Source organism: Podarcis erhardii, assembly GCF_964252035.2.
Source record: "Podarcis erhardii genome assembly, chromosome: 6".
NCBI classification, from domain to species: Eukaryota; Metazoa; Chordata; class Lepidosauria; order Squamata; family Lacertidae; genus Podarcis; species Podarcis erhardii.
In genome coordinates, this window is record NC_138510.1 from 17,615,938 (window position 1) to 17,639,961 (window position 24,024).

At 42.0% G+C, this 24,024-nt stretch overlaps 1 protein-coding gene across 3 annotated transcripts in view; it reads right to left on the reverse strand.

Annotated features, from left to right (window-relative positions):
• TSHZ2 (teashirt zinc finger homeobox 2) overlaps nt 1-24,024 on the reverse strand; it is a 335,004-nt gene that overhangs the window by 100,542 nt on the left and 210,438 nt on the right. Inside the window, exons 2-3 of one of the 3 annotated variants that reach the window (XM_081867568.1) lie at nt 8,120-11,207; nt 5,981-6,327 (exon numbers count right to left, since the gene is read on the reverse strand). In XM_081867568.1, the coding sequence (XP_081723694.1) occupies nt 8,128-11,207 (3,080 nt within the window). In that variant the 3' untranslated portion in view covers nt 5,981-6,327; nt 8,120-8,127. Of the gene's footprint in view, nt 1-5,980; nt 6,328-7,375; nt 7,974-8,119; nt 11,208-24,024 lie in introns of those variants that run through there. The other 2 variants (XM_081867569.1, XM_081867567.1) reach the window with 2 other exon arrangements.

Sequence of the window (24,024 nt, forward strand, 5' to 3'; positions counted from 1 at the left end):
TGAATAACAGGCCTTTCTGCTTTATACATAGTTTTCTCACAAGGTTGAAGCAAGAATTTTTCTATTAATGTAGAATTAGAAAAATAGATATTTAAAGCTAAGAATCAGAATGCTAAAAGGAACTCATTACACCAATCTTCTTTCTGATGTTCCAGGTTTTATGAATGTGGGGAATAACATGACAAATTTGCAGATGGTTGAAATGAAAAGGGTGAGTTTTGGTAAGATTGTCTTAAATCCTTAAATCCAAGATAATGTTCTGTTATATTGCAAAATGCAAATACCTATGGGAAGTGCAGGGAAAAGACAAAAGGAAGAAGGATATGCAAGAGAAGCACACACACATATTCCTACATCAGATATTTTTTCTATAATTAAGGGAATTTAGTGAAATTGCTATTCTACTATCTAGCAAAATATATTTCAGCACACACGGGGAAACACTGGATTGTGTTTGTGTGGGGGAGAATTTAGGGGAAATTTGACAGTTTATATTTTGAGATTTGCAAAATCTTTCAAACATGGGTTCAATCTGGTATTTTCATTTTCTGAACCCAAAATTTATGGGTGTACTTAAGTTTTTAAATAACAGGTAATAGAAGAGCCTTTCCCAATTGTTAAAACCTTTTAAAAAGCCCTTGCAATTAACCTGCTATTTCTAAATATGTCAATATTCTAAAATGTACGTATAAATATGTGAGGCTTGTTACAGGTATTTTGCTAGCATATTTAGCATCTACTTATTGCAAGAAATCTTAATTTTGCTATGGGATAGCAATAACGCACACTTTCTTTTTAACAAACAAGCAAGATGTTCCGAATGACATCGGATTTGCTTCCAACTTTCAAAAAAGATCAGGATCAAACTTTGCAGGGTTTTTCTTTAAGCACAGCTCTAAAGAGTTTAGTCAAGCTTTAGAGCTTAAAATAATAATAATAAAAACATATAATCTATACAGTGTTAGTCAAAACAGCCCATCATTTCACCCAATTTGTGCTTTCATGCATACCAACTAAAATTACAGTTCCATATAACCATTTGTTCATACTTTTACAGCCATTTAAATATTTCCTTTTAAAGTACTAAGGCACAGACTTCAAGAAGATATAAATACAAATAGTTACTGTACCTATTTTTTAAAAATAGCTAACATCTGCCTCACTGCCTCTTTCCCCCACACTCCTAAGTAGTGAAATTAGCAGGACTTGATAAAAACCCTGATAAATTGTATTTAAAATTAAAAATCCAGTCTTTTCTTATGCAGTTTCTCCAGAAATGTTATTCTGTATCTCTTAATCCAAAATGTTGACAGATATAACCTCTGTATAAAGTCTGAATGTTTGTTTTATGCACTAACTTCTGCACAAATTTAAGAGCAGAGGTGTAGGAGAAATTTGATTTGGTTCACTTTTTAATACGGTCCTAACGGCTTTGCATTCTCCAAAACAATACCAAGTGAACCGATATGCTGTTATCCTTTGCAATTTGCACATCCCTGGATTTTGTGATGGCATTCTCCAACCAAAAAATGCATACCAAAATGCCTATGTAAGGGGAAACGTTATTGAAAACAATGCACAAAAATGCACTCTATTAAAATGCTTAATAGTGAAGATATTTATATTAGGCAAAAACTGTGGGTGAATTTTCATGAAGACATTTATGCTGCTGGAAATGTGACAAAATGAAGAAGAGACAAGCTGCAACTGTCTCTCCTTACTTGGGAGTAATCCACTGAATTCTGTGTGACTTTATTCTGGAGTAAGCAGACAGAGGGCCAGACTGCTAGGCTTCAGTGTAAAGTGTACTTCTCAGGAATAAACATCAAACAGAAATTAATATACAGTATCTCTAACACCCCACACCCTGAGCATATTACTCTATTTAGGATTGGTTGCAGTTGTGTTGCTTAGCTGCTAAATTCCCACATCAGAAGCATGTTTTGCTGGTTATTTCCCTATATTCAAGCAGATGTCTTTTTTTGTGACAGAATCCAAATTATTTGCCAATGGTCAGGGCTTTTTTTCAACCGAAACAAATTTTCGGCACCTCTCAGGTAGGTTCTATTGCCATTATAAGAGAACAAGGGAGTTGTTCCTGGTGAGTTCCAGCACCTCTTTTTCTAGAAAAATAGCGCTGCCAATATTCATTAGACTAATAAACATAAACACTGCAAAAATAAAACAAATCAAATGAAATCTACTCTTGGGGATGGGGAGAATACAAAAATATTCCCCCCATACTTTTCCATTTTTTTAAAAAAAATTCTTTTATTACAAAGTATGTGGAATTTCAAATTATGGACTAACAATAGGTACATACCAGTCCCTGTGAGGGAAATAACAGGCCCAGATATCCTATTGCAGCAGCAGATCTGCCAAACTGTATGTCCGGAAATCTACTATTTAAAATGAGTTCAATCAGAGTGTGTTTTCATTGCTTTTTTCATTGGCTTTTTTAATGGCAGTGTTTTACAGGGTAAGTGTCCAAAGGCAGCGTCTTTACCTTTGTACTAAGGGACCCTTGTGCAGCTCTGCGCTGTAATTTGGATATTCTCAATAGCACTAGAACTGTAATCGTTCCACTTAGCCAAATCCTGAAGTCAGTTCATTATTAAAAATGCTACACATTTATAGCACTGGAGCATGCAGTGGGGGAACAGTTAGCATTGCTTCTGTTTCTCGGTGAGTTGCCAGCTTATCGGCCCCTGCTCATGTGCTCGTAATTGCAGGCAAGAAGATTCTCACACCCCTGCTGTGACTTCTGCAAGATCAAGCTGTTATTAAAAGGCAGAGGAGCAGGCCGGGTCATTTTTGGTCTGGTCAGTTGGCAACCCTGCAGGTCACTGCCTACACAGCATGCATCACTGGCTGTGATTCTCGTGCCAACAGCTGTGAACAGACTTATCAAGGTCAGCTTGGGAAGCTGTGTTATCCTTGCACTAAAATAGTGATACAGTCCACCATGGCAAGAAGCACTTTTTGTGTGTGTATTTTTATTAAAGATTTTCTTGATTTACAGATGTGTAATGTCTCTCTCTTGTATTTTTTCCATGTAACATTTTTACAAATCAGTTTCATTTGTTAAGACATTAGGAAGAAAAGAGGGGAAGAGGTGGAGAGGGGAAAGGTGAGTGGCGGTGGGGTCAGGTGGCGACGTTTCTATTTTGCTTAATATATGTAGGGTTTGGTGTCAACGTTGCTTGTGCAGGTTCTCTGCTGTTCACTTGTGTTCCTTTGGTGATGAGAGAGGTTGGGGTTGGCCTAGGGTGTGGTTGTTTGTTTGGGATTGGATGTGGTGATCTTTGTTTTCATGTGTGAGTGGGGTAGGTGGGTGTTTTGGATCAGGTTAGCCATATTGATTTGTATGCTGTTGGTGGATTATTGTCATTGTCTTGTTGGGCTGTGTATGTGATAAAGGGGAGCCTTTATCACATCTTCTTCTCTTTGTCCCCATGTCAGTTTCAGTTTATTGGTTAATTTTTCTAGTAAGGCTGTTTCCCATACTATTTGGTACCATTGGTCCATGCTTACTCCTGACAGGTCTTTCCAGTAAAGAAGCACTTCTTTAAAGCTTTATTCTTTGCACCTCGTTTCCATGTGGCTGTCTAAGTACTATCACTCAGGAGCCTATTGCCCTTTCACTGTTGTAGGATTTACGTACAGTGGTACCTCGTGTTGTGTAACCTCCAGGTTGTGGAATCTTCGGGTTACGGCCACGGCAAATCCGGAAGTGTATACTTCCAGGTTTTGCTGCTTGCACATGCACAGAAGTGCTTTATCGTGCTGCGCGCGTGCGCAGAAACGGCGCCTCTAGTTACAGATTTTTTGGGGGGTGCATGGCACCCCAAAACAAATTAAATCCATAAAATTAAAGGAAAAAAACAACCAGATGTACATTTCCAAAATATAAGATAAAAAACAAATAAAATAAAACCTACATACAGCAGCAGTGTTTTGTGTACGCTCCTATGATGTAAGCAATGGGCCCCGCCTGCTAGCCTGCTCCCTAAAATATCACTAGTTTGCTCATTTCTATATAAAGAGTGCCTACATTCTGCATGTGCAAATGGTTTTAGATACCTCTCAGGTTCATAAATTACCATATAGCATATATTCAGCTCAAGAAAAAACAGTGACAATTTTTTGTTGACAAAGGACAGCTGGACATATAATGGGCCCCATTACCTTCAGTAGCTTAGGGCCTCATCAAACCTAAATCCATCCCTGCTTGTATCAGAACTCCAACACAGATCAGCGAAGCACATTGTTTCCCTCTTTGGGGCAAAGGGTTCTCTCACCAAGGATGTTTCCAGACAGGTAAATACCATGGGATTGGTGCTCCTCGTGCAAACAAGCTTTTTTTTTTTTTTTTGCAGCATCCATATGATGACACCAGCATCAAAATACTACCCCATATCCCCCCTGCCTCCCCCGCTCAGTTTACTCCAGATTTACTCTTTCTGGATGAAATCTGGTTTGTAAGAAGACTGCCTATTGCCAGCCAACCGTTTGCAGTATCTCAATGACCAATTTGCAAATTAAACACCTCAACAATATCCCCCCATATTTATTCCAGTGTAAGAAGGAACCTACTTCGTGTGCATATCTGCCTTTGCAGGTATGAATTGGATTGCTCACTGAAATGAAGAGAGAGCCCCTGAACTGGAGAAGCTCCTTCTTCTCATCAGAACATGCCTGAATCTTGGGGTTGGGATGATTGCACCATAAAGTCCATTCAAAAGCTGTAATACATACAGATGTTGTGCTGGCTTTTACACCATTGATGTGTTACCTCTGTAAGGTAAGTTTCACAACTAATTGCATATGCAGCAGGGCAAAAACTCATTCAAAATATCCAAATATCTATATATGTCTTTGTTCCCAGACAACAGAAATTCTATGTAGAGCACTCACTCAGTCCTGCTGAATGCAAGTCCTTCAGAGTTTAGGTTGCAATCCTATACTCCTAGGATTGTGCTGTTAGAGTTGCAATCTTCAGCACACCTAAAGGTAAAAGTACCCCTGACCGTTAGGTCCAGTCGCGGACAACTCTGGGGTTGCGCTCTCGCTCTATAGGCCGAGGGAGCCGGCATTTGTCCGCAGACAGCTTCTGGGTCATGTGGCCAGCATGACTAAGCCATTTCTGGTGAACCAACAGTGCACAGAAACGCCGTTTACCTTCCTGCCGAAGTGGTACCTATTTATCTACTTGCACTTTGATGTGCTTTTGAACTGCTAGGTGGGCAGGAGCTGGGACCGAACAGCAGGAGCTCACGCCGTCACGGGGATTCGAACCACCGACCTTCTGATCAGCAAGCCCTAGGCTCTGTGGTTTAGACCACAGCGCCACCTGCGTCCCTTTCAGCACACCTACTAGGAAGTAAATTCCTTCATCTCAATGAAATGTTCCTCTGCTGCAACAGTTTATTTGGGCTATCAGATGCTCGTTACTAATTTAAAAATGTAAGATGTCAGGTTTTGGAGTTAAGCAGGCTTTATTTATTATGCATCAGACGAATAGTATATTCATAAATGCTAGATGTAAGTGTATTCTTGAATTATTTGCCCCCTGTTTCAGGATTGAAAATGAGCAGCTCGCTACAAATGGGTCTGTGTGTTTTCTCTCTCCTTCTTAAAAAGAAAAGACAACGCTGTGCTAAAAACGGTTCTGGTAACAACGGGAGCTGTGTGGCGCTTCAATTCATGTAGGGCGTGTGGTTCTAACGGCAGCTCCATGAAAGGAAGAGGGATTGCATTGCAAGCATATGAGACCACACCAGCATAAACAGGCCATGTTCAATTCAAGGCAATCTGGGGCTCTATTCATTTCTCCAATATAATGTGCACTGTATTGAGCAGTGTGTGTATAATGCTATGAGCTAAGCGACATGTATCTGATTACAAAGGAAAGGACTGTGTAAATATTCAAAAGGGCAGTTAAGACTTGCCAGAATAATTAAAGAGTGAGACTTCTACATACGTTTATATGTGACAAAGGAATTTATTGTTACACAAATGAATCTATGATGCCATATGTTTATCTAGAATAATGACTACATAACCAATGTTATCTCCCCGCCTCCCCTTTTTGTCTTTTGGAATACAGGCTTTCAGTGTATTGTATAGACTTTGGTCTACTCAACCGTTGAGTGTTACCTTCTGGCTGCAGAGAATTCATGTTTTGAACAGGAAGAGGAACATAGAAGACAAATAGCCAGTGCATATGGGTTGGCAGAGGGTGCCGGCAACTGCACCTTGGAGTCTAGGCGACCCTTACTTGCATCTAGGGTGATCAGATGCAAAAAAAGGACAAGGTTCCTGCACCTTTAATAGTAGAGAAGAAGGAGGAACTTCAGCAGGTGTATAAGTTGCATGACAAATTAAACCCGTTGCCATTCTCTCCCTTACGCAACCATTTAAAAAGCAGAGTCCTGCCCCCTTTTGCATCTTCCCGGGTTTCTTGGGCTCTTAATTAGCACACAGATTAGGCATGCAGGAGCTATTATAGCAAGGTAAGCTTGGACGTAGATACCTAAGTAAAGCCCCTTGGGATGTTCCATAGAAGTGGGGAGATGTGACATGCATCTCCTCTCCCTGTGCTTCCGGGTGCTGGACAGAGAAAGGGGATGGAATGCATTTCTCCCTTTAGAACAGAGGGGGCCCTCTAGATGTTGCTGGACTACAACTCTATCATCACTGCCCATTGTCTATGCATAAGTGGGAGGATGAGAGCTGGAGTCCAACAATCCTGGAGAGCTGCAGGTTCTCCACCCTCGCTTCAGGATGACCCCAGAAGTGTGGGGAGATGAAATGCAAGTGTCTTGTTTTTTTACCATTTTTTAATTTAACTTCAGACATAAAAAAGCAGTATAAAACTTTATAAATAGGATAAGGAACTCCTGCTTCCCATCTCTCATGCCTCTTTGGACTATCTGGTGTGGATTTCTAGCCTACATTGTTTTTCTACCTGCTTAGCACCAACTTGCTGTGGTGTGGGAACCCCCTGGAACAGTTTCCTCTTCCTCATTGAGCTCTTTCCCCTCCAAAGGCTGCTTGGATGTAGGCATATTTTTTTTTGTAGCTTTAAAACCTTTGGGAGCTCATTTGCAGAGAGTCCTTTTACAAGAGAGTATGATCCCTTGGCGTCGTGGTAAGCCATGGGACCACATGAAGGTGCCTTGTGATGAATTGGACCATTGTTCCATCTAACCCCAGTACTCATGGAGACTAACAGTGATTGAACATGGTATGCACCCAGCGACTGTGCTTTGGGCATCCCACCTTACATTGCATCAGAACAAATAAGGAGGCTGTTGGAGGTCTTACAGCACAAAAGGTTATAGACTGGGATTGCTAGCCTATTGTCCCCCATCAGTCTCAGCTGGCATGGTCAATGGTTGGGGTGATGGGAGTTGTAGTTGAGCAACATCGGGGGGTGGGTATCACAGGTTAGCCTCCTCTGATTTAGACAGACCTGATGCACAAATCAAATGGGCAGTGTAAGGAGAAGCAGTGAAAGAGGTCCTTGAAACCATAAGGAAATCATCATCAAATGTGGCAATCCATGTCTGAAACGACACTGAAAACACATGACAACGCCATCCGAGTTGCTGTGACTCCCACTCCTCTGTGCAGATTATGGGACAAAAGGGTGACACAGATGCTTAAAATATTACAAGCAAATACAATTTCAATAGAAGCCATTAGAGTGAAGTGTTCGTCATGCTTTGCTTTTCAAATGCAAGATTAATGGACTGGATAGCTAAGTGGGAACATAGTGTCAACAGCAAACGAGGTTGCCAATTTTTTTCTTGGAAGCGGTTCCTGTGCCTTTAACAGCAGCATGGCTGAGCAAAATGCAAAAAAAAGCAAAGTTTTTCCCATCATGGAAGCAGTTGCACCCCTTAAATTTGTCCCTTCATGCAGCAGTTACAGGCAGAGGAGCCACTGTCCAGAAAGAAATGGGCATCCTGGAAAACACAATTTTAAGAAAATTGTCCAGAAAGAAATGGGCATCCTGGAAAACACAATTGTTTTAAGAAAGCAGAAGTGCTTTGAGAGCCTTCCTTTGATAAACATAATATTTAAGCTCATTTTGCAGTTAAGGCATGCATACCTTAGGAGTTATTCTTCATCCACTTCTGCTACAAACTGTGAATGGTGTTCTGGCGACTTGCTGTGTGTTTTGCTTAGATGAAGTTTTACTGCGTGTTTGCTCACAAATGTCCGAGAGCACAACTTACATTTGAACTTAGAGTCTGTGTCCTCTTCTCCAGCTATTGTTTCAGGAGACCTTTGAACTGAAATTCTGGAGATTTCTTGTTCTACCTTGGTTTGCTGCTCCACAGCCAGCTTGTTCATGTCTTTCATTTGGAAACCTAGATGGGATTCTAAATGGCTGATGTACGTTGACGGGGTTCTAAACTGAGATGCACAGTCACTGCAATAAAAGATGGGGTGCCCTTTATCCATGTTTTTCAGAAACTTTGTCCCTCCAGTTTTTCTGAGTTGGTACTTGACATTTGCCAACCAATGGCTGATCGTAGTCATGGACAGTCCAGTAAATTTGGAAATCTGCATGCGTTCTTGAGGACCCAAGTCTGACAATAAATATTTACCTTCGGAAGTTTGGAAAAGGCTGGAAGCAAATTGAGCTTGCAAAATGAGGAGATGTTGAGGATTCCAGTTGGACTGCCTTCCCTTTCTTTTGTGCAATGTGGAGACTTCTGTTGAGACATCTTCAAAACGCCGGACATCCATTTCCAGTTTCATCGATGGTATTCTGGACGAGGCAGCAGGTTTTGGCGTCGTAGCTTTGGGGAGAACTTTGACCATGTCTGCAATGTCAGACAGGGCGTGTTTCTGAGGTGGGGAAGTGCAAGATTGTGCTTGAACAGACTCTCCCTTCTTGCTTTTAGATTTGGTCAGGTCTATTGGCTGATCGCTGTTTGCGAACACATAATGCCTGGATGTCACGGTTGCAGGTTTCGTTGGCGCTGGGGTGGGAGACAGAACTGGCTTCTCCATCATGTTTAAATTAGGTTTGTGGAACATAGAGACTGCACTTGAACTGGGGCTGGTGTTGGACTGAGGTCTCAAAGGCTCGTTGGCTTTGCCCAAGTGGTTATTAAGCACAGACTGCAGAGCGCTCAGAGGGTTTAGACAAGGCAGCTCAGAGGAGTGGTTAGAAGTAGTGCACCCATTGGTAAGAGCTGATGGTGCCGATTCCTTTGCGTTTGTTTTGTCTTTCTCCTCCTCATCTTTTGCCTTGTCCTCTTCTTTCAAAGGACTTGGCTCTGGATTTTTAGGCTCTACACACACCTCAACTTGAGGGGGAGAGTGACCTTCATTTTGACAGGCAGGGGCTGCATCCACAACTTTGTTGCCCTCTTTAACATGGTCCTTTTGTGCTTCCTTTTTGGTGTCTCCTTCCTTCTTCACTTGAGTGCATTGGGCCATGTTAGCTGAGATAGGAACCAGAGGCATTACTTTCCATTTTGGAGCAATAGGCCTCAGCTTATTCGTGACCGTTGGCCTAACTTGCAGCACCTGGGACCCCACTGGTAAGGAAGGCTTTGCTCCTTCTGAAAGCTGATAAGCTGCATGGATACTAGGATACGCACTCCAGCTGGGTGCTCCATTTTGAGCTTTATTGATGGCAGTGGTGACCGTGTTTTCCAAAGACTTCAAAATGTCTCCACCACCTTTGGAAGCATCTTCCAGGTCTTCCTCCCGAAGATACTGGTATTTTATCGTAGGGTCCAGCGGTTTCTGAAAAGTGTCTTCGTAGTCTTCATTCTTCACCGCTTTCTCGTCTTTGCTCACTTCCTCCGTTTTGTTTTGCTTCCTTTCTTTCTTCAGCTCCAAAGTAGGAGCTGCAGAATCCGTCAACGCGTTACTGGAGGGCTTCACGTGCAGACCATCGCTGCCAGCCGGCGCTTCGGAAAGTGACTGCATCTTCTCCACAGCCAGCGGATCCAAAACAAGCTGCTTTCCTTTCTTGGAGGCCGAGCTTGTGACCTTCAAGAAGTGGCCCGTCACCATCATGTGCGTGGTGAGCTGCTGCAACGTGTCGTGCGAGCTCCCGCATTCCATGCACTTGAGGATCTGTGATTTGCATGCCTCAAACTGCCACGTGTAGCTGGCTCCGTTTTGGTAGCCATAGCGGTTGTTAGAGGACAGCTGCAGGTTTGCATTCTTCTGGGAAGAAAAGGTCTCTGCAAACGACCCCGTGGTCGAGTCTGGAGAACAAGGCCTGTTGACGTCAAACACTCGTTTTTTAGCTGGAGTTACCATTTTGGAAGAAATGGTAGGCACCGGCTCCTTCAAAGGCACTTTTTGGTAGTGTTTTGTTTTTATCATGTGGACGCTTAGATCTTGAAGGGAATCGAAGGAGTCGCCACAGAACATGCATTTCAGGACTTTCTGGGCATCTTCCTTATCCATGTCCTGAAAGGCCCTTTTGCGGGGCTTGGAGTAGCTGGCAGGCCTGTGCTTGTCTTTCTTATGGTTGTCATCTTGATAATGACCACTTTCGTTCATGTGGACAGTCAGCTCCACCAGGGTGTCGTAGGCAGCACTGCACTGCCTACATCGAAACCTACTGGCGCCGGTGAATACAGTCCCGCACATTTTGCTGCTTTGCCTGTAGAGCTGGACTGAGCTGAAAAGGTTTGGTTTGGAGACAGGCCTCGCTGGTAAGCTCTGCTGCAGGCTCTTGGTCAGTGCGTCTTGGTGCCAATCAAAGTCACTTTTGCTTGCCCCGTTCCTGTTGTCGCAGCCCCTCTTATCCGAGTTGGACAGCTTGAGTCCGAGTCCTAGACCTGTCCAGTAAGAATCTGAAAGGATGTTGGCATATACCGCTGTCATTTTATCCATGCAGCTATGTGCTTCGCTGGGAAGTTTGGGGTGGGCATTGGCTTTGGGGTCTTGTGGCTCTCTAGAACAAAGGCTTTTAATATCCGCCACCTGGTCACTCGCATCACTTAACAGGGATTCGTTTTCAACATCCTGATTAGAGATATGACTTACTGGAGAGTTCTGGTAGCTAAAGCCACCTTTTGGGTCAGGGCCTGCATCATGTTCTTCATCTGTGCCAGGGTCATTGCTGCCCTGAAGACGAGCTGTCGAGTTGCTCTCGTCGTCATCCTCTTCCTCCTCTTTTACGTCTTCCTCCTCTTTCAAGTCATCATCTTGGACGTAACCTGAAAAGGAACATCGATACATGAAACATCAGCATAAGCAAGAACACTGCACAAAATCAGAACATGGGAAGTCACCCAAAATGGAATGGAATAATTGTATTAATTTTAATTGTATTATGATTTGGTATTGTATTAATGTGGCTCATACTGGATTATTATTAATGAAAAATTAATAAAAAATATTATAAAAAAGAACACTGCACATTCATTTCTCTAGTTCTGGCATTTGCTTTTCCCTACTGGATTTAGGTTTAACCTTCTGCTTTATGGACTGTTAGCGCAAGGAGTGAAAAAGCTGGCAAAGCTTGTTGGTTTTTATTGGCAGATGATCATAATTCTTTGTAACTTCTAGAGATTTTGAGTTAATAATTTTCCTGTTGCAACAGTATAGCTCTAACAACCCCTTAATGGAACAGTTAGAAAATTAATATGTGAGATCATTTTAAGACCCATTAAAATGATGCCCTCAAATGGATATCAACCCGCTCCAGAAAATGACAACTGGCCACGGAAAAGAGGTAAAGTCTCTGATTTTCTTGTTTCTATGGGTTATGCAAAGGTAAAACAATGTTATGCCATTTGATGATCTTAATAAAACATTTCAGGATGCTCAGAAAAAATGAAACTAATGTAATTCTGGCCCCTTACTCAGGAGGATGTCTACCTATATTTGTGGTACTTAATGTAGATAACATAGAGATATATGTAACATGCATAATCTATTAATCCTTATTAAAATATGTTGAAAACCCAAATGGGTAAACTAGAATAATATTTTCTATGCCAGTGTACAGATTTTCTTATTCTCTCTTTTTTAAAACCTTGTACCGCCAATAATCTATTTTAACATCACAGCCCATAATCCAAATAAAGGGATTCTGACATTTTTATGCAGACAGCATAAAGTTTCTGATCAATTCATAGAGATAAAAATTTACAACTCCACACCTCCTGCTGAATGGAGAATAATTTTGGTTACACAAATGGCCTTGGGTACATCCAGTTGACATGGCATTTGAATAAATGACACTGCTTGTATTGTATTGAGATGGAGAAGCTTTGGAGACACATAGCGAATTTGGACAGCTCAGCCATCTATTAGACATGGACATATACTGATCTACCTTATATGATGTTAGAACTAGACTAGGTTAGTTGTCTTTAGTTCCCATTTATTTCAATGGGAGCAAAGTTAAGTCATGGCTAAGTCAAATTTAAACACAAATCTATCTACTCTTACTAGCTTAAAATGCTCCAAGGCCATTCCTTTTCTCAATTTGGATTAAAGCTGCTTTAGGGAAAAGCACATCAAAATGCAGTATTTCATAGGACATAACAGGATAGATATGGATTGTAACAAATATTTGTGTGTACACTACCACCCAAACCAACAATGAGAGCACACTGGATGCTGTGTACACAATGGGAGTGTGTACACAACCTATCTCACAGTGGTGTTCTAAGGCGGGGGAGGGCAGATGTCAGGCTTGTGGGATCTACTTTTTTTGGTATTTAGAACTTAGAACTGGAGCCAGGTGTGAAAGACATACAGTAAGAGTTAAATAACATAATAGCTCTGAGCAGCTGCTGCATGAACACATAGATTAGTTTTGAGCACCAGAACCACACCAAGCTCACAGTCCTTTGACCCAACAATCTGTTCCTGATGACCCCAAGCTTTCTTCAACAGTCTAATTTTGGGGGAGATCATTGTGTTGTTGCCATTGTTAAGACAGTTTTCAGATCTAGTGAAAATCACCCCAAGATCTATCACTAGATCCTGTTCCAGCTTCTTCCGACCCCTGTTTAGAACAGTCTTAGTTTTAGGCAGAATTCCTTCCCCACCTTTGTTACAGCAGGCCCAACTTAAATGATACTTTAGTTCAGGGGTAACTATTCCAGCTGTTGTGGGTGACAATGGCCATGAGCCACAATTGCCATGTTCAGCGGTAAAGGGACTTGTGGAAATTGCCGTATACGATCTATGGAGGGTGCCATCTTGACTACTCTTGCCTTAATGAGGCTGAAGCTGTGGCTACTACCATGATAAGGTTGCTTATGGAAATCACACTCCATGTGGTTCTTGCAGGTAGCAAGTTTCAGAACTGCACCCAACGCAAACCCCCTAACCTGTTAGCCATCAGGGGCATGTGGTTCAGAACCAGGCAAGATGGTGGCATCACATTGGCAGGAGTTTCAACTCTTCCAGTGGCCCTGTCTTCTGGATTTTGGAATTTCACCCTGAAATCTTTGAGGCCATACTGATTTTACTTTTATGGGGGAAATAAAAGCCATTTCTCCCTTCAATTTGCTGTTCTCTTCCCGTCATGGTATTGCATATCCTCTTAGACGGTCTGACTGATAGAAGTAAGTTACAACCCCTCCCCCACGACACAGACAACATTTTCTACTTAATTAGGCTTTGACATGTTTACTATAACCTTTACAGAAGAAGAACTCGTGCTGAGAGGTCCTTCCCTCTTTTGAGACTGCTTGTTTGTTGGCATCGAAATTGGGAAAGCAGCGGATTGGAAAGCACCATCAAAGTTCAACCATCAGATGGTGAAGCCCATTTGAATAATGCTTAAAAATGCCAATAACCTTTAAAAAGCAACAGCAACAAAAAAGGAAGGGAAAAGAGAGAAAGAGAAAAGGCAAAAAGAGAAGTGTGCTATTTAATAACATGTATTTAAAAGCACTCACGTTTTCCTAAACCAATCATTTGTTTTGGGCATTTTCTTTAAGACAGCCAAAGCCTTTTAAAATGCAGATACTCAGGGTGCCTTAATGAATGCGCGTCGCATCCTCCCTGCGATTTCCATAAGAAGGTTTCACCATATGTAAATCTTCATATAAATTGAAACGCAGGAGATTAATTCATCAAAACGCTTGATTAGCAGGAGAGATTCTGGTAGAGCAACATACATATTTTTTATTTTTTATTATTATTATTTTAAAAATCTACACATGTCAGCCACATGGTGGCAACCCTAAGTAACAAATTAAGGCCATTATACGCAATCAGTTTATTGCCCCAAAATGCAAGGGCAATCTGGGTGTAGAAATAAGATTCCAGATGTGTTTCGTTCCTCTGGATGGGCTAAAAGGCACTGTGCCCAGTGCGGCAGATGCAAGATGCAAATTACAAACCACCAATAAACTGACAAACCCCTAACGAAATAAGGGCAGCCTGGGCAGGGAGTCAGCAAGATGCTCTTTACAAAAAAAACAAAAAAAACCCTAAGAGTTCTAGGCTGGATTGAAAGTTTGGAGAAATCTAAGCAGCATGGACATCAAAAGTTCTCAAATAATGGTGGGACACTAGCAAGGAAGGAGACAGTCTACCCTCCGGTGACAGGGAGTTTCAGACATCAAGCACCAGTACAGAAAAGTCCTTCTTATGCATTACTCCCAGCCGTGGCTCTGAAGGTGATGCCACGCACAGGAAGGTTTCATCTTAGAGTGCTGCCAGACCCATGCATTCATTTAGGTAATTTGGCCTCCTGCCATTTAGGACTTTGAAGGTAATGGCCAGCTGTTTGAATTTCGTTCAGACCAGCAACCCTAACGTAGCTAATATCGCAAGGGATCATTTGACACCAAGGTTTTAACAGCAACATTCTGCATTCATTTACGAACAGTCTTCAAGGGCAGCCTGGTGTGGAATGTGCTACAGTAATCCAGTTTAGCTGCAATGAATGCATGCGTGGCCATGACCAGGTCTCATGTACTTGGATTGGATCTGGGCTGGGCTACTGTGATGGTGCTACTCTTCCTAGTGCTACAGAACCTCCCTTCCTGGAGCCATGCAATGTGTTCAGTGTCCCACAGTTCATGCTGTTCTTTCACCCTCGGGTCTTTGTACCACATCTGCGCCACTGGTTCTGACTAAACAGCTCGTAGGATCAAGCAGTTAATCAGTTTAAATCATAGTACTTCAGCTGAATTAGTTTACAGTTTGAGCATATAACGTTTCATTTCTGCATTTTAATGAGCAGGGCCTAATTTTTCTTCTTTGTTTTTGAAACATACACTTTTTCTGTTAGGTTAAAAAGAAAAAGAAAACACTGGCAACTGCTATTTTCAGTCATATAGACTCTCTTTTTCCACATATAGCAAGATTTCTTAAAATATATGCATACATGGCTCTTTCCAAGTCTGGAAAATTTCGTTTTGGCCAAGAAATGGGACAGTGAATCATTGTCCTCCAAAATAACGCTGCTAATCCATACAAAGCCCATGTGCCATCTGCATTTTTTCATTCATATATCCCAATTCCTCTTAAAATAACATTGCAACGAAAGCAATCTCACAGCACTTGGAGGTGATCTTGTTTCCTTTGCTTCTGGAAGGAATATCTTTTTGTTGTTTTTTTTTTTCTCTCCCTCTTTTTGGCATGAGACTGTTTTCTTTCTTTAAAATATTTCATGCAGATAATGGATAATGACCACTTCTCTTGAAAACGTCTAACTACATTAGCTATCCAAACGCAAATCCCAACCTGGTTCATTGTTGTAGTTCATGGTTGCAGATCCATCATGTTCGTTTGCTTTTTTGGAAGAGGAGGAGTAAAGATAAACTACCTCTGGTGGAAAGCCCAATTTTAACTCTCCTGTGGCTGCAATCCTGTTCACATTAACCTGGGAGTAAGAAACCATTCAGCAGCAAAACATCCCCACTTCTATTCCAATGTGGTGTGTGTAAACTGGGATTTGGGGCAGGGTGGGGGCATTGCAGAGGTGTTTAAATTTTCCCATGTATAGAGGGACTTTTCCCCTCCCTGTCTCATTACACTGTGCACTACGGTCATTCAATGATGCTCAGTGTTGGGGAATTAAGGACATATCAATGGAAGGAATTTTTCATGCAGTTCAATAGCAGTCATGGAGCAGAGGTTCTTTTTTGGGGGGGTGGGCATTGCTTACATGGCTTCCCAAGTTCACTGCTGGTAACAGAGTGGGGGACAGGCGAGGTGGCAGGGCAGCATGAGCCCCTGCCCCACAACCTCAGCCCCCTTGCCCCTCCTGCTCCCAGTTTCCAGTAATCTCTGCTTTAGGAAGCCAGATAAGCAATGGAGCCTTACTGTGCTGGCTGCTACCAGCACTGTTAGAGTGTGGAATTCACTCCCACAAGACGTGATGATGACCACCAATTCAGACAGCCATAAAGAGGGATCAGGCCAATTTAGGGAGGATAAGACGATCCAAGCAGAGACATCACCTTGCCTACAAAGGTCTGTATAGTTAAAGCTATGGTTTTCCCAGTAATGATGTATGGAAGTGAGAGCTGGAGCATAAAGAAGGCTGATCGCCGAAGAATTGATACTTTTGAATTATGGTGCTGGAGGAGACTCTTGAGAGTCCCATGGACTGCAAGAAGATCAAACCTATCCATTCTTAAGGAAATCAGCCCTGAGTGCTCACTGGAAGGACAGATTGTGAAGCTGAGGCTCCAATACTTTGGCCACCTCATGAGAAGAGAAGACTCCCTGGAAAAGACCTTGATGTTGGGAAAGATTGAGGGCACAAGGAGAAGGGGATGACAGAGGACGAGATGGTTGAACAGTGTTCTTGAAGATACAAACATGAGTTTGACCAAACTGCAGGAGGCAGTGGAAGACAGGAGGGCCTGGTGTGCTCTGATCCATGGGGTCACGAAGAGTCGGACACTACTAAACAACAAAGATGATCCATGGTCCCTAGTTTAGGCTATATACTACCTCCCTGAGTACCAGTCACTAGGAAGAACAGCAAGAGAGGGCCATTGTGCTCATGCCCCAATTGTAGACTTTCCCAGGAGCCTCTGTTTGAGTACGATGGGAAACAATATACTGGACTAGAAAGGCCCCTAGTCTGATCTGGCAAGGCTCTTCATGTGTTCTTATGAACACAGCATTGGCGCTCATGAAGCTGCGCTGCAACCACAGTTAGAAATTGTTTTGTGGCATGTAAACTGCTTCATGAATATCTGTGTTGAAAAAAACAGAAATGTTGCCAATGAATAACAAAAAAATAAGGTGTGAAATTCACCCTTAGGAAGCTCTAAATGGTCGGGAGCCAGACTATTTCAGCAGTCGCCTCCTTCCATAAAACCCGACTTGGAAAATAACATCATTTTTCTTGTATGGTGTAGTGATTAGAGTGTCAGACTAAGGCCACATTCACACCATGCATGCCACATTAAGCAGTCATGGCTTTCCCCAAAGAATTCTGGAAGTGGTTTAACAACCAATCCCTCTTCATGGGAGAACTCTGGAGATTGTAGCTCTTTTAGGCGTCTCCTAACAGCTCTCGGCCCCCTTAGCAAACTACAGCTCCCATAATTCTTTGGGGGAAGCCATGACTGTTTCAAGATGTATCATAGTCTCTTAAACATATGGTGTGAAAGTGGCCCTGAACTCAGGGAAACCAAAACCGTATTGAGCCATGAAGCTCATTGGGTGTCCTTGGGCCAAGTCACTGTCTAGCAGCCTAATCTACCTCACAGGGTTGTTGTAAGGATAAAGTTGCAGTACACTTACGAGATGAATAGTGGCTGAAGGAAATAAAACGCATCGGAGCCATTCTATTTGCCCTTTCGACAATGGAGGTGGTAGCAGATAGGTACAATTGTTCTGGCTGTGGTGGTCAAAATGTGGAACGACTTCATTGCGAAGGCATTTCTGGCTCCTTTTATTGCCTGCGTTTAGGTTGGCTTTGAAAACAGATTTCTTACAGCGGATGTTTTAAAGATTTGGCTCTTACACTGCAATCCCAGACATGTCTATTTTAAGTCCCATTATGTTCAATAAGGCTTACCCCCAGGTAAGTGGTTATATAGAACTGTGCTGTGTGTCTATTTTATAGATGACTGCTACTTTCTGTCATTTTTTGGTTGGTGAGGCAAGACAGACACACTTGTTAACAGTTGCTAAAGTCAAGATACTTATCAGAGCTCCTGTGGCCCATTAAGTACGCCTGCCATTTACATTATAAAACTGGGGAAAGCTGGGCTCACCCTGTGAAGTTGGGGAAAGGAGGACTGCAATCTCATTTCGATTAATTAAAAAGCTTTTTAACACACTGATTAATCAGACAGCATGTTTTAGGATTGTTTTTTTTTTCCATATAATTTTTATTATTATCATGTTTTAGGATTGTTGTTGTTGTTTTTAAAAAAGAATGCTAAGTATTTTTAAATATAGGTACTTATAAAAATTGCTGCCTGCAGGCACCATTTTGAAAGAAGCATCGCTTTCCCTCTGACACATAATAATAATAATAATAATAATAATAATAATAATAATAATAATAATTTATTATTTATACCCCGCCCATCTGGCTGGGCTTCCCCAGCCACTCTGGGCTGCTTCCAAAAAAATATTAAAATACCATAATACATCAAATGGAAAGAATACACAGAATACACAGAATGGAAAGCCTCCTCTAAACTGGTTCCTGATAAGACTCACACATGCACAATCTAAAACAGTGGTTGAGGACCTGGGACTCTCCAGATGTTGCTCATAGTCTCTGGCCATTGGCCATGATGACTGGGATTGATGGAATCCAACAAGATCTGAAAAGACATAGGGTTCTCAGGTGGGAGATGCAAGAGTCTACCTTTCTGTACGTGGATGACAGGATATATATGATATAAATATGGTAAAGGGCCTTACAAGTATTTCTCTCTTTCTCTTCTCTTGCTTTTTATTTTTGTGTTTTTTAAAAAATATTCTTTTTCTGTAGTCTAGTTTGATTCTTATTGTATTTTACCATAGATGATAGCTAGATAGCTAGATAGATAGTTCGTTCTCTAACACTGATTTTTCAAATCAAAGAACCCCATGTATATTACTTTTCTTTCAAACTGTTTGATCATTATTGATTATTTTATCATTTTAAACACCGTACTTCAGCCTAGGATCACAGGGCGGTTTGCAGTGTAAAAACACACACAAATACTGCACACATCGTAGTAACAAACGAAAACAACAACTCTCCCCATTCACAGTTTCAGTGGCCATAGATTGCATAATTAGCCAAAGGCCTCGGAGAAGAGGAATGTTTGATTAAAGATAGGTAATGAAGGCTCCAGGCAAGCCTCCCTAGGGAGAGCATTCCACAAGCAGGGAGCCACCACAGAAAAGGCCCGTTCCTGTGTTGCCACCCTCCGGAGCTCTCGTGGGGGAGGCACATGAGGAAGGGTCTCAGATGATGATTGCAGGATCTGGGTCAGTTCAGATGGGGAGAGGTGGTCCTTGAAGTATTGTGGTCCTATGCCATTTAAGGCTTTATAGGTCAAAACCAGCACTTTGAATTAGGCCCAGAAACTCATTAGCAGCCACTGAAGTTGGGCCAGGATTGGTGTTACATGCTTAAACCATCTTGCCCCGATGACTATCTTGGCCACTGAATTCTGCATCAGCTGAAGCTTCTGAACTGTCTTCAGGGGCAGCCCCCTGTACAATGTGCTGCAGTAATCTAAGCTAGAGAGGTTACCAGAGCATAGACACCAGAAATTAGGCTATCCCTGTCCAGATAGGGCCACAGCTGGGTGACCAGCCAAAGCTGATGGAAGACATCACTGAGCCTCAAGCAAAAGCAATGCATCCAATTTAATGTATTAAGACTTACTTGATCAACTGATTAAGGTTATTATAACCTGGGTGAAAACGGAAGCCCCTTAAACAAACCAACTCCTATCCCTTCCCATGTCCAGGTATGTTTGTACACACTCCTAAGCTATTCATTTCCAGAACTAACTCTCGCACACACTTACTGGGAAAGTAAGTGCCACTGAATTCAATGGGACTTACTTCTGAGTAGGCATGTATGCAGCTGCATTTCTGAATTTCCAACCCTCGTTAACTTGTCCTTCCCTTTATTGTCTTCCTCCACGGTCAGTGTTTAAACTGTAAGCTCTTCAGGGGCAGGGATTTTTTTTGCTGCTGCTGTTGTTCATGAAGTGCCCAGTACACGGATGCTGCAATATCTATAAATCCTAAGAGCGGCTATTGATGTGCAAGTGTCACAGTTATACTCTAGTCTGTTTTGAACCTGGATGCACGAAGAGGTAAGGGTATGTAGTGACCTTGACTGCTGCCTCTGCCTTTTTCCCTTCCTGTTGTGGCAACTCACACCTTCCTGTTCCCCGGGTTGTGCCATGCAAAACATTCTTGAGTCTGTTCACGCTCCACAGACAACTTATTATCCACAAGGGGGAGCCTCCAGGCAGAAGGAGAGAAAGAGAGAGAGCCACAACCGGGAGGCTATTCTTAATTATTATGTCCACAGAAAAACACGACAGCTGCCTGCCAGAGTCAAAGCTACAACACGGTAAAGCGGAAAGCCAGCTCATACTGAACCAGACCATTGGTCCATCTAGTTCAGTATCCTCTGCAATGACGGCTCTCCAGGACTTTGAAAAAAATCTCTCCCAGTCCTACCTGGGGACTGAACCGGCAACCTTCTGCATCCAAGGCAGATGTTCTGCTACTGGGCTACAGCCCTTCCTCAAAGACTTGACCAACAATAGGGTTTGTCAATGGGAATTTTGGCAATGCTATTCTTGAGCTGAGCCACGATTTTGTAAACCACAGATCACTCAGATCTTCGCATGAGTAATATCTACACCTGTATTTATTTGGGGCATGCAACAGACCAGCTATCCTCTTTTTTTAAAGGCATATAAATCCAAGAGTAATTTTGGGTGGTTTTTTTTTTCTTTAAATGAAATTGCTTGCATGAGCAAGCTTCAGGAGGAGATACTTTCAGAAAAGCCAATGCTGTAACTAAGCATAACTGCTCCAGTTGTGAAGCATATATTGTGCCCCCTCCTGTATTGCCCTCTACTGCTATTGGTATCAATTTACATTAGAACAATAGATTTAGAATGGAATAAGAATAGTTACCATCAGTGGCAGCTGATAACATTTTGACCGGGTAGGGCCGCAATTTTTAACCTTGCTGTTTTCATCACAATCTAGGGCTTGTACAACACTTAATTTGGAAAATGTGCCATAGCTCATGTGCAGAGAGTCACTGTCTACTCACTAAAAAACAAGAAGCAGCAATTATTTTCAGCATATCTGCAGACTGGGGAACAGTTTCCAAGTGAAAGAGTCCAAGTAGGATTTTCAGACAAGATTGACTCCATACCTCTTATTTAGAAAGTAAGGCATACCACATGACATACGTTTTAGTATCCATGTGTTGGTGACACCTACAAATGCACTGTCAAAAAAGAAACACACACACACCACAACTTTCAAAATGTGAGAAGCACTTGCCTCCAGTTGCATGCAGTTCTCTTACACACAGAAAAATCAGTTTAACTTTTCATTGCCCCAAACACCCCTCCCCCACTCTAAACTAAAAGAACAATGTATTCCAACCAATAAGACTTTCCCCCCTTTTCATTTGATCCAGGGCACACCACAACACAGCAGAACATATTGGCAATGCAGAGCTCGATCCTAAAAATGCAAAGTAGTAATTTCTGCTCATGTGCAGAATATATCATACCAGAGTAAACATAACCAGCCTCTTACATCTGAGATTAAGGAGAATCTCTTCCAAGTTTTGGAAAGGATGAGGAATCTGTTAGTGACATCCAGACAGGCACAGAGCCCAAACATTTAATTTTAGAATTTTTTTTAAAAAAACTCCACAAAAAGCAAGCAAGCAAGAATAGCAACTTCTGCAGTGCTTTGTGAAATGCACTCCCCAGGGAGTCTCATTACATATTTTTAGGTGCCAGGTGAAAACATTCCTCTTCAAGCCAAGCCTTTGGCTGTGAAACCATCTATGGCCTTTGAAGTGTGGGTGCGTGGCTGTTGGGTGGGGGGCAGTTATGGTGTGTGTGTGTGTGTGTGTGTGTGTGTGTGTGTATCATAGCTGTCAACTTACAGATTTGAAAATAAGGGACCAGTAGCCTCAAAAATAAGGGATCAGCAGCCAAAATAAGGGATCAACAATTACTTTGATAAAATACATATTTTGTTGCGTGCAAATGGCTTTAGATACCTATTAGGTCCATAAATTACCATATAGCATATATTCAACACAAAAAACAGCAACAATTTGTTGTTGACAAAGGACAGCTGGACATAGAAAGGGCCCCATTACCTTCAGTAGCTTATTTAAGGGACATCATCAATAAGGGACAGCAGCGGGACATGGCGCTGGGATAAGGGACTGTCCCACCAAATAAGGGATGCTTGACAGCTATGGTGTGTATGTGTTTTGTGTTTTTTAAAACTGCCCTGTGATCCTTGAACGAGGTATGTAAATTTAATAAGTGATAAAACAACAACCATAAGCCAGGCAGCCTCTTCAGCTAGGTAGTCTTAAGGTTTCACGAATATGCAACAAATTGGGCTGGAAAGAATGGAAGCATCCTTTCTACCCAGGTGTCTAGTGGGAGGGTCACTAGTGGGAACAATCCGAACAACCCGAAATAGGGTGTTCTGAGGGTCGGAAGGGCCTGAGCTATCCTGGGATCCTGAGCCAGTTTTGCTGTCAGTGAGCGGGGCCTCCTGTGGCCCATGCAGTAATCTTTATGCCCCCCCCCACCTGACCATTCAGAAAGAGAGATTTCCTGCCCCAGCTGCTACCAAACAGAGATGTCCACCTTGACTTAGGGCCTCTCTCTGTGTGTGTTTAGGGATCATTTATTGCATGGGTAGGCAAACTAAGGCCCGGGGGCCGGATCCAGCCCAATCCCCTTCTAAATCTGGCCCACAGATGGTCCGGGAATCAGCGTGTTTTTACATGAGTAGAATGTGTCCTTTTATTTAAAATGCATCTCTGGGTTATTTGTGGGGCATAGGAATTCGTTCTTCTTCTTTTTCAAAATATAGTCCAGCCCCACACAAGGTCTGAGGGACAGTGGACCGGCCCCCTGCTGAAAAAGTTTGCTGACCCCTGATTTACTGCTCCCCCTCAAGAAGCAAAACGTCTCAAGACAGCCCTATTTAACATTTCCCCTATTTTCTAATTCTGGGCTATTCTTTTTTTGTGTGTGGGAGGGGGGAAGATATAAATATAAATAGTTTTTTAAAAATATATCTATATCTGTGGGTGTCAATACAGGGAGGATGCATGCGTCATAATGGCGCCTGTCATTATATGGTTTATTTGATATGAACTTGGGTGTGTGTATGTGTGTGTGTGTGTGTATACATATATATATATATATATATTACCACATGGTAAGGCTTTGAAACGTCAGTTTGTTAAAAAAAAAAATTGTAACAGCCTTACATCCTTTGAAGTCACTGCTGATATAGCTCTGAACAGATCCATTCAAGTTCAACTAACATCAGACAACTGTTTAGTGTATCAGAGGAAGCCACAAAAGCAAGGATTTCATCAATATTTCACAACAGCCTCGGGGAAACTGTAGATTGCAATGCTGTAGGGCAGCTAATGGAATTACACACAAGGGTTTTGTACATTTAAAATAAGCAGCTACTGGGAAAAAAAATACCTTTCAGTTTGATAGAAACTGTATAAAAACTGCAGCTGGAGAAACAAATAGCTACCAACGCTTATCTGCGTCAGGCTGATAGGTCATTGAAAAACAGGTATTCATTTTATCGTTATTATTATTATTGTTATTATTATTATTATTTTGTCTCCTGCTAAGGCAATAATAAAGATTAACATTTATGAAAAGTAGCATGAAGAAGGGAGGGTGGGGGGAAAGTAGAGACGAATGAATAATTAAAGATGCTTCTGAAGAATTTGTTTGCTATTGTACGGCCAGAAAGCTATAGCACATTTGCGATGAAATGTGTTTATATGTTAAACAGTAAAAAGGCTGAGAATGACGT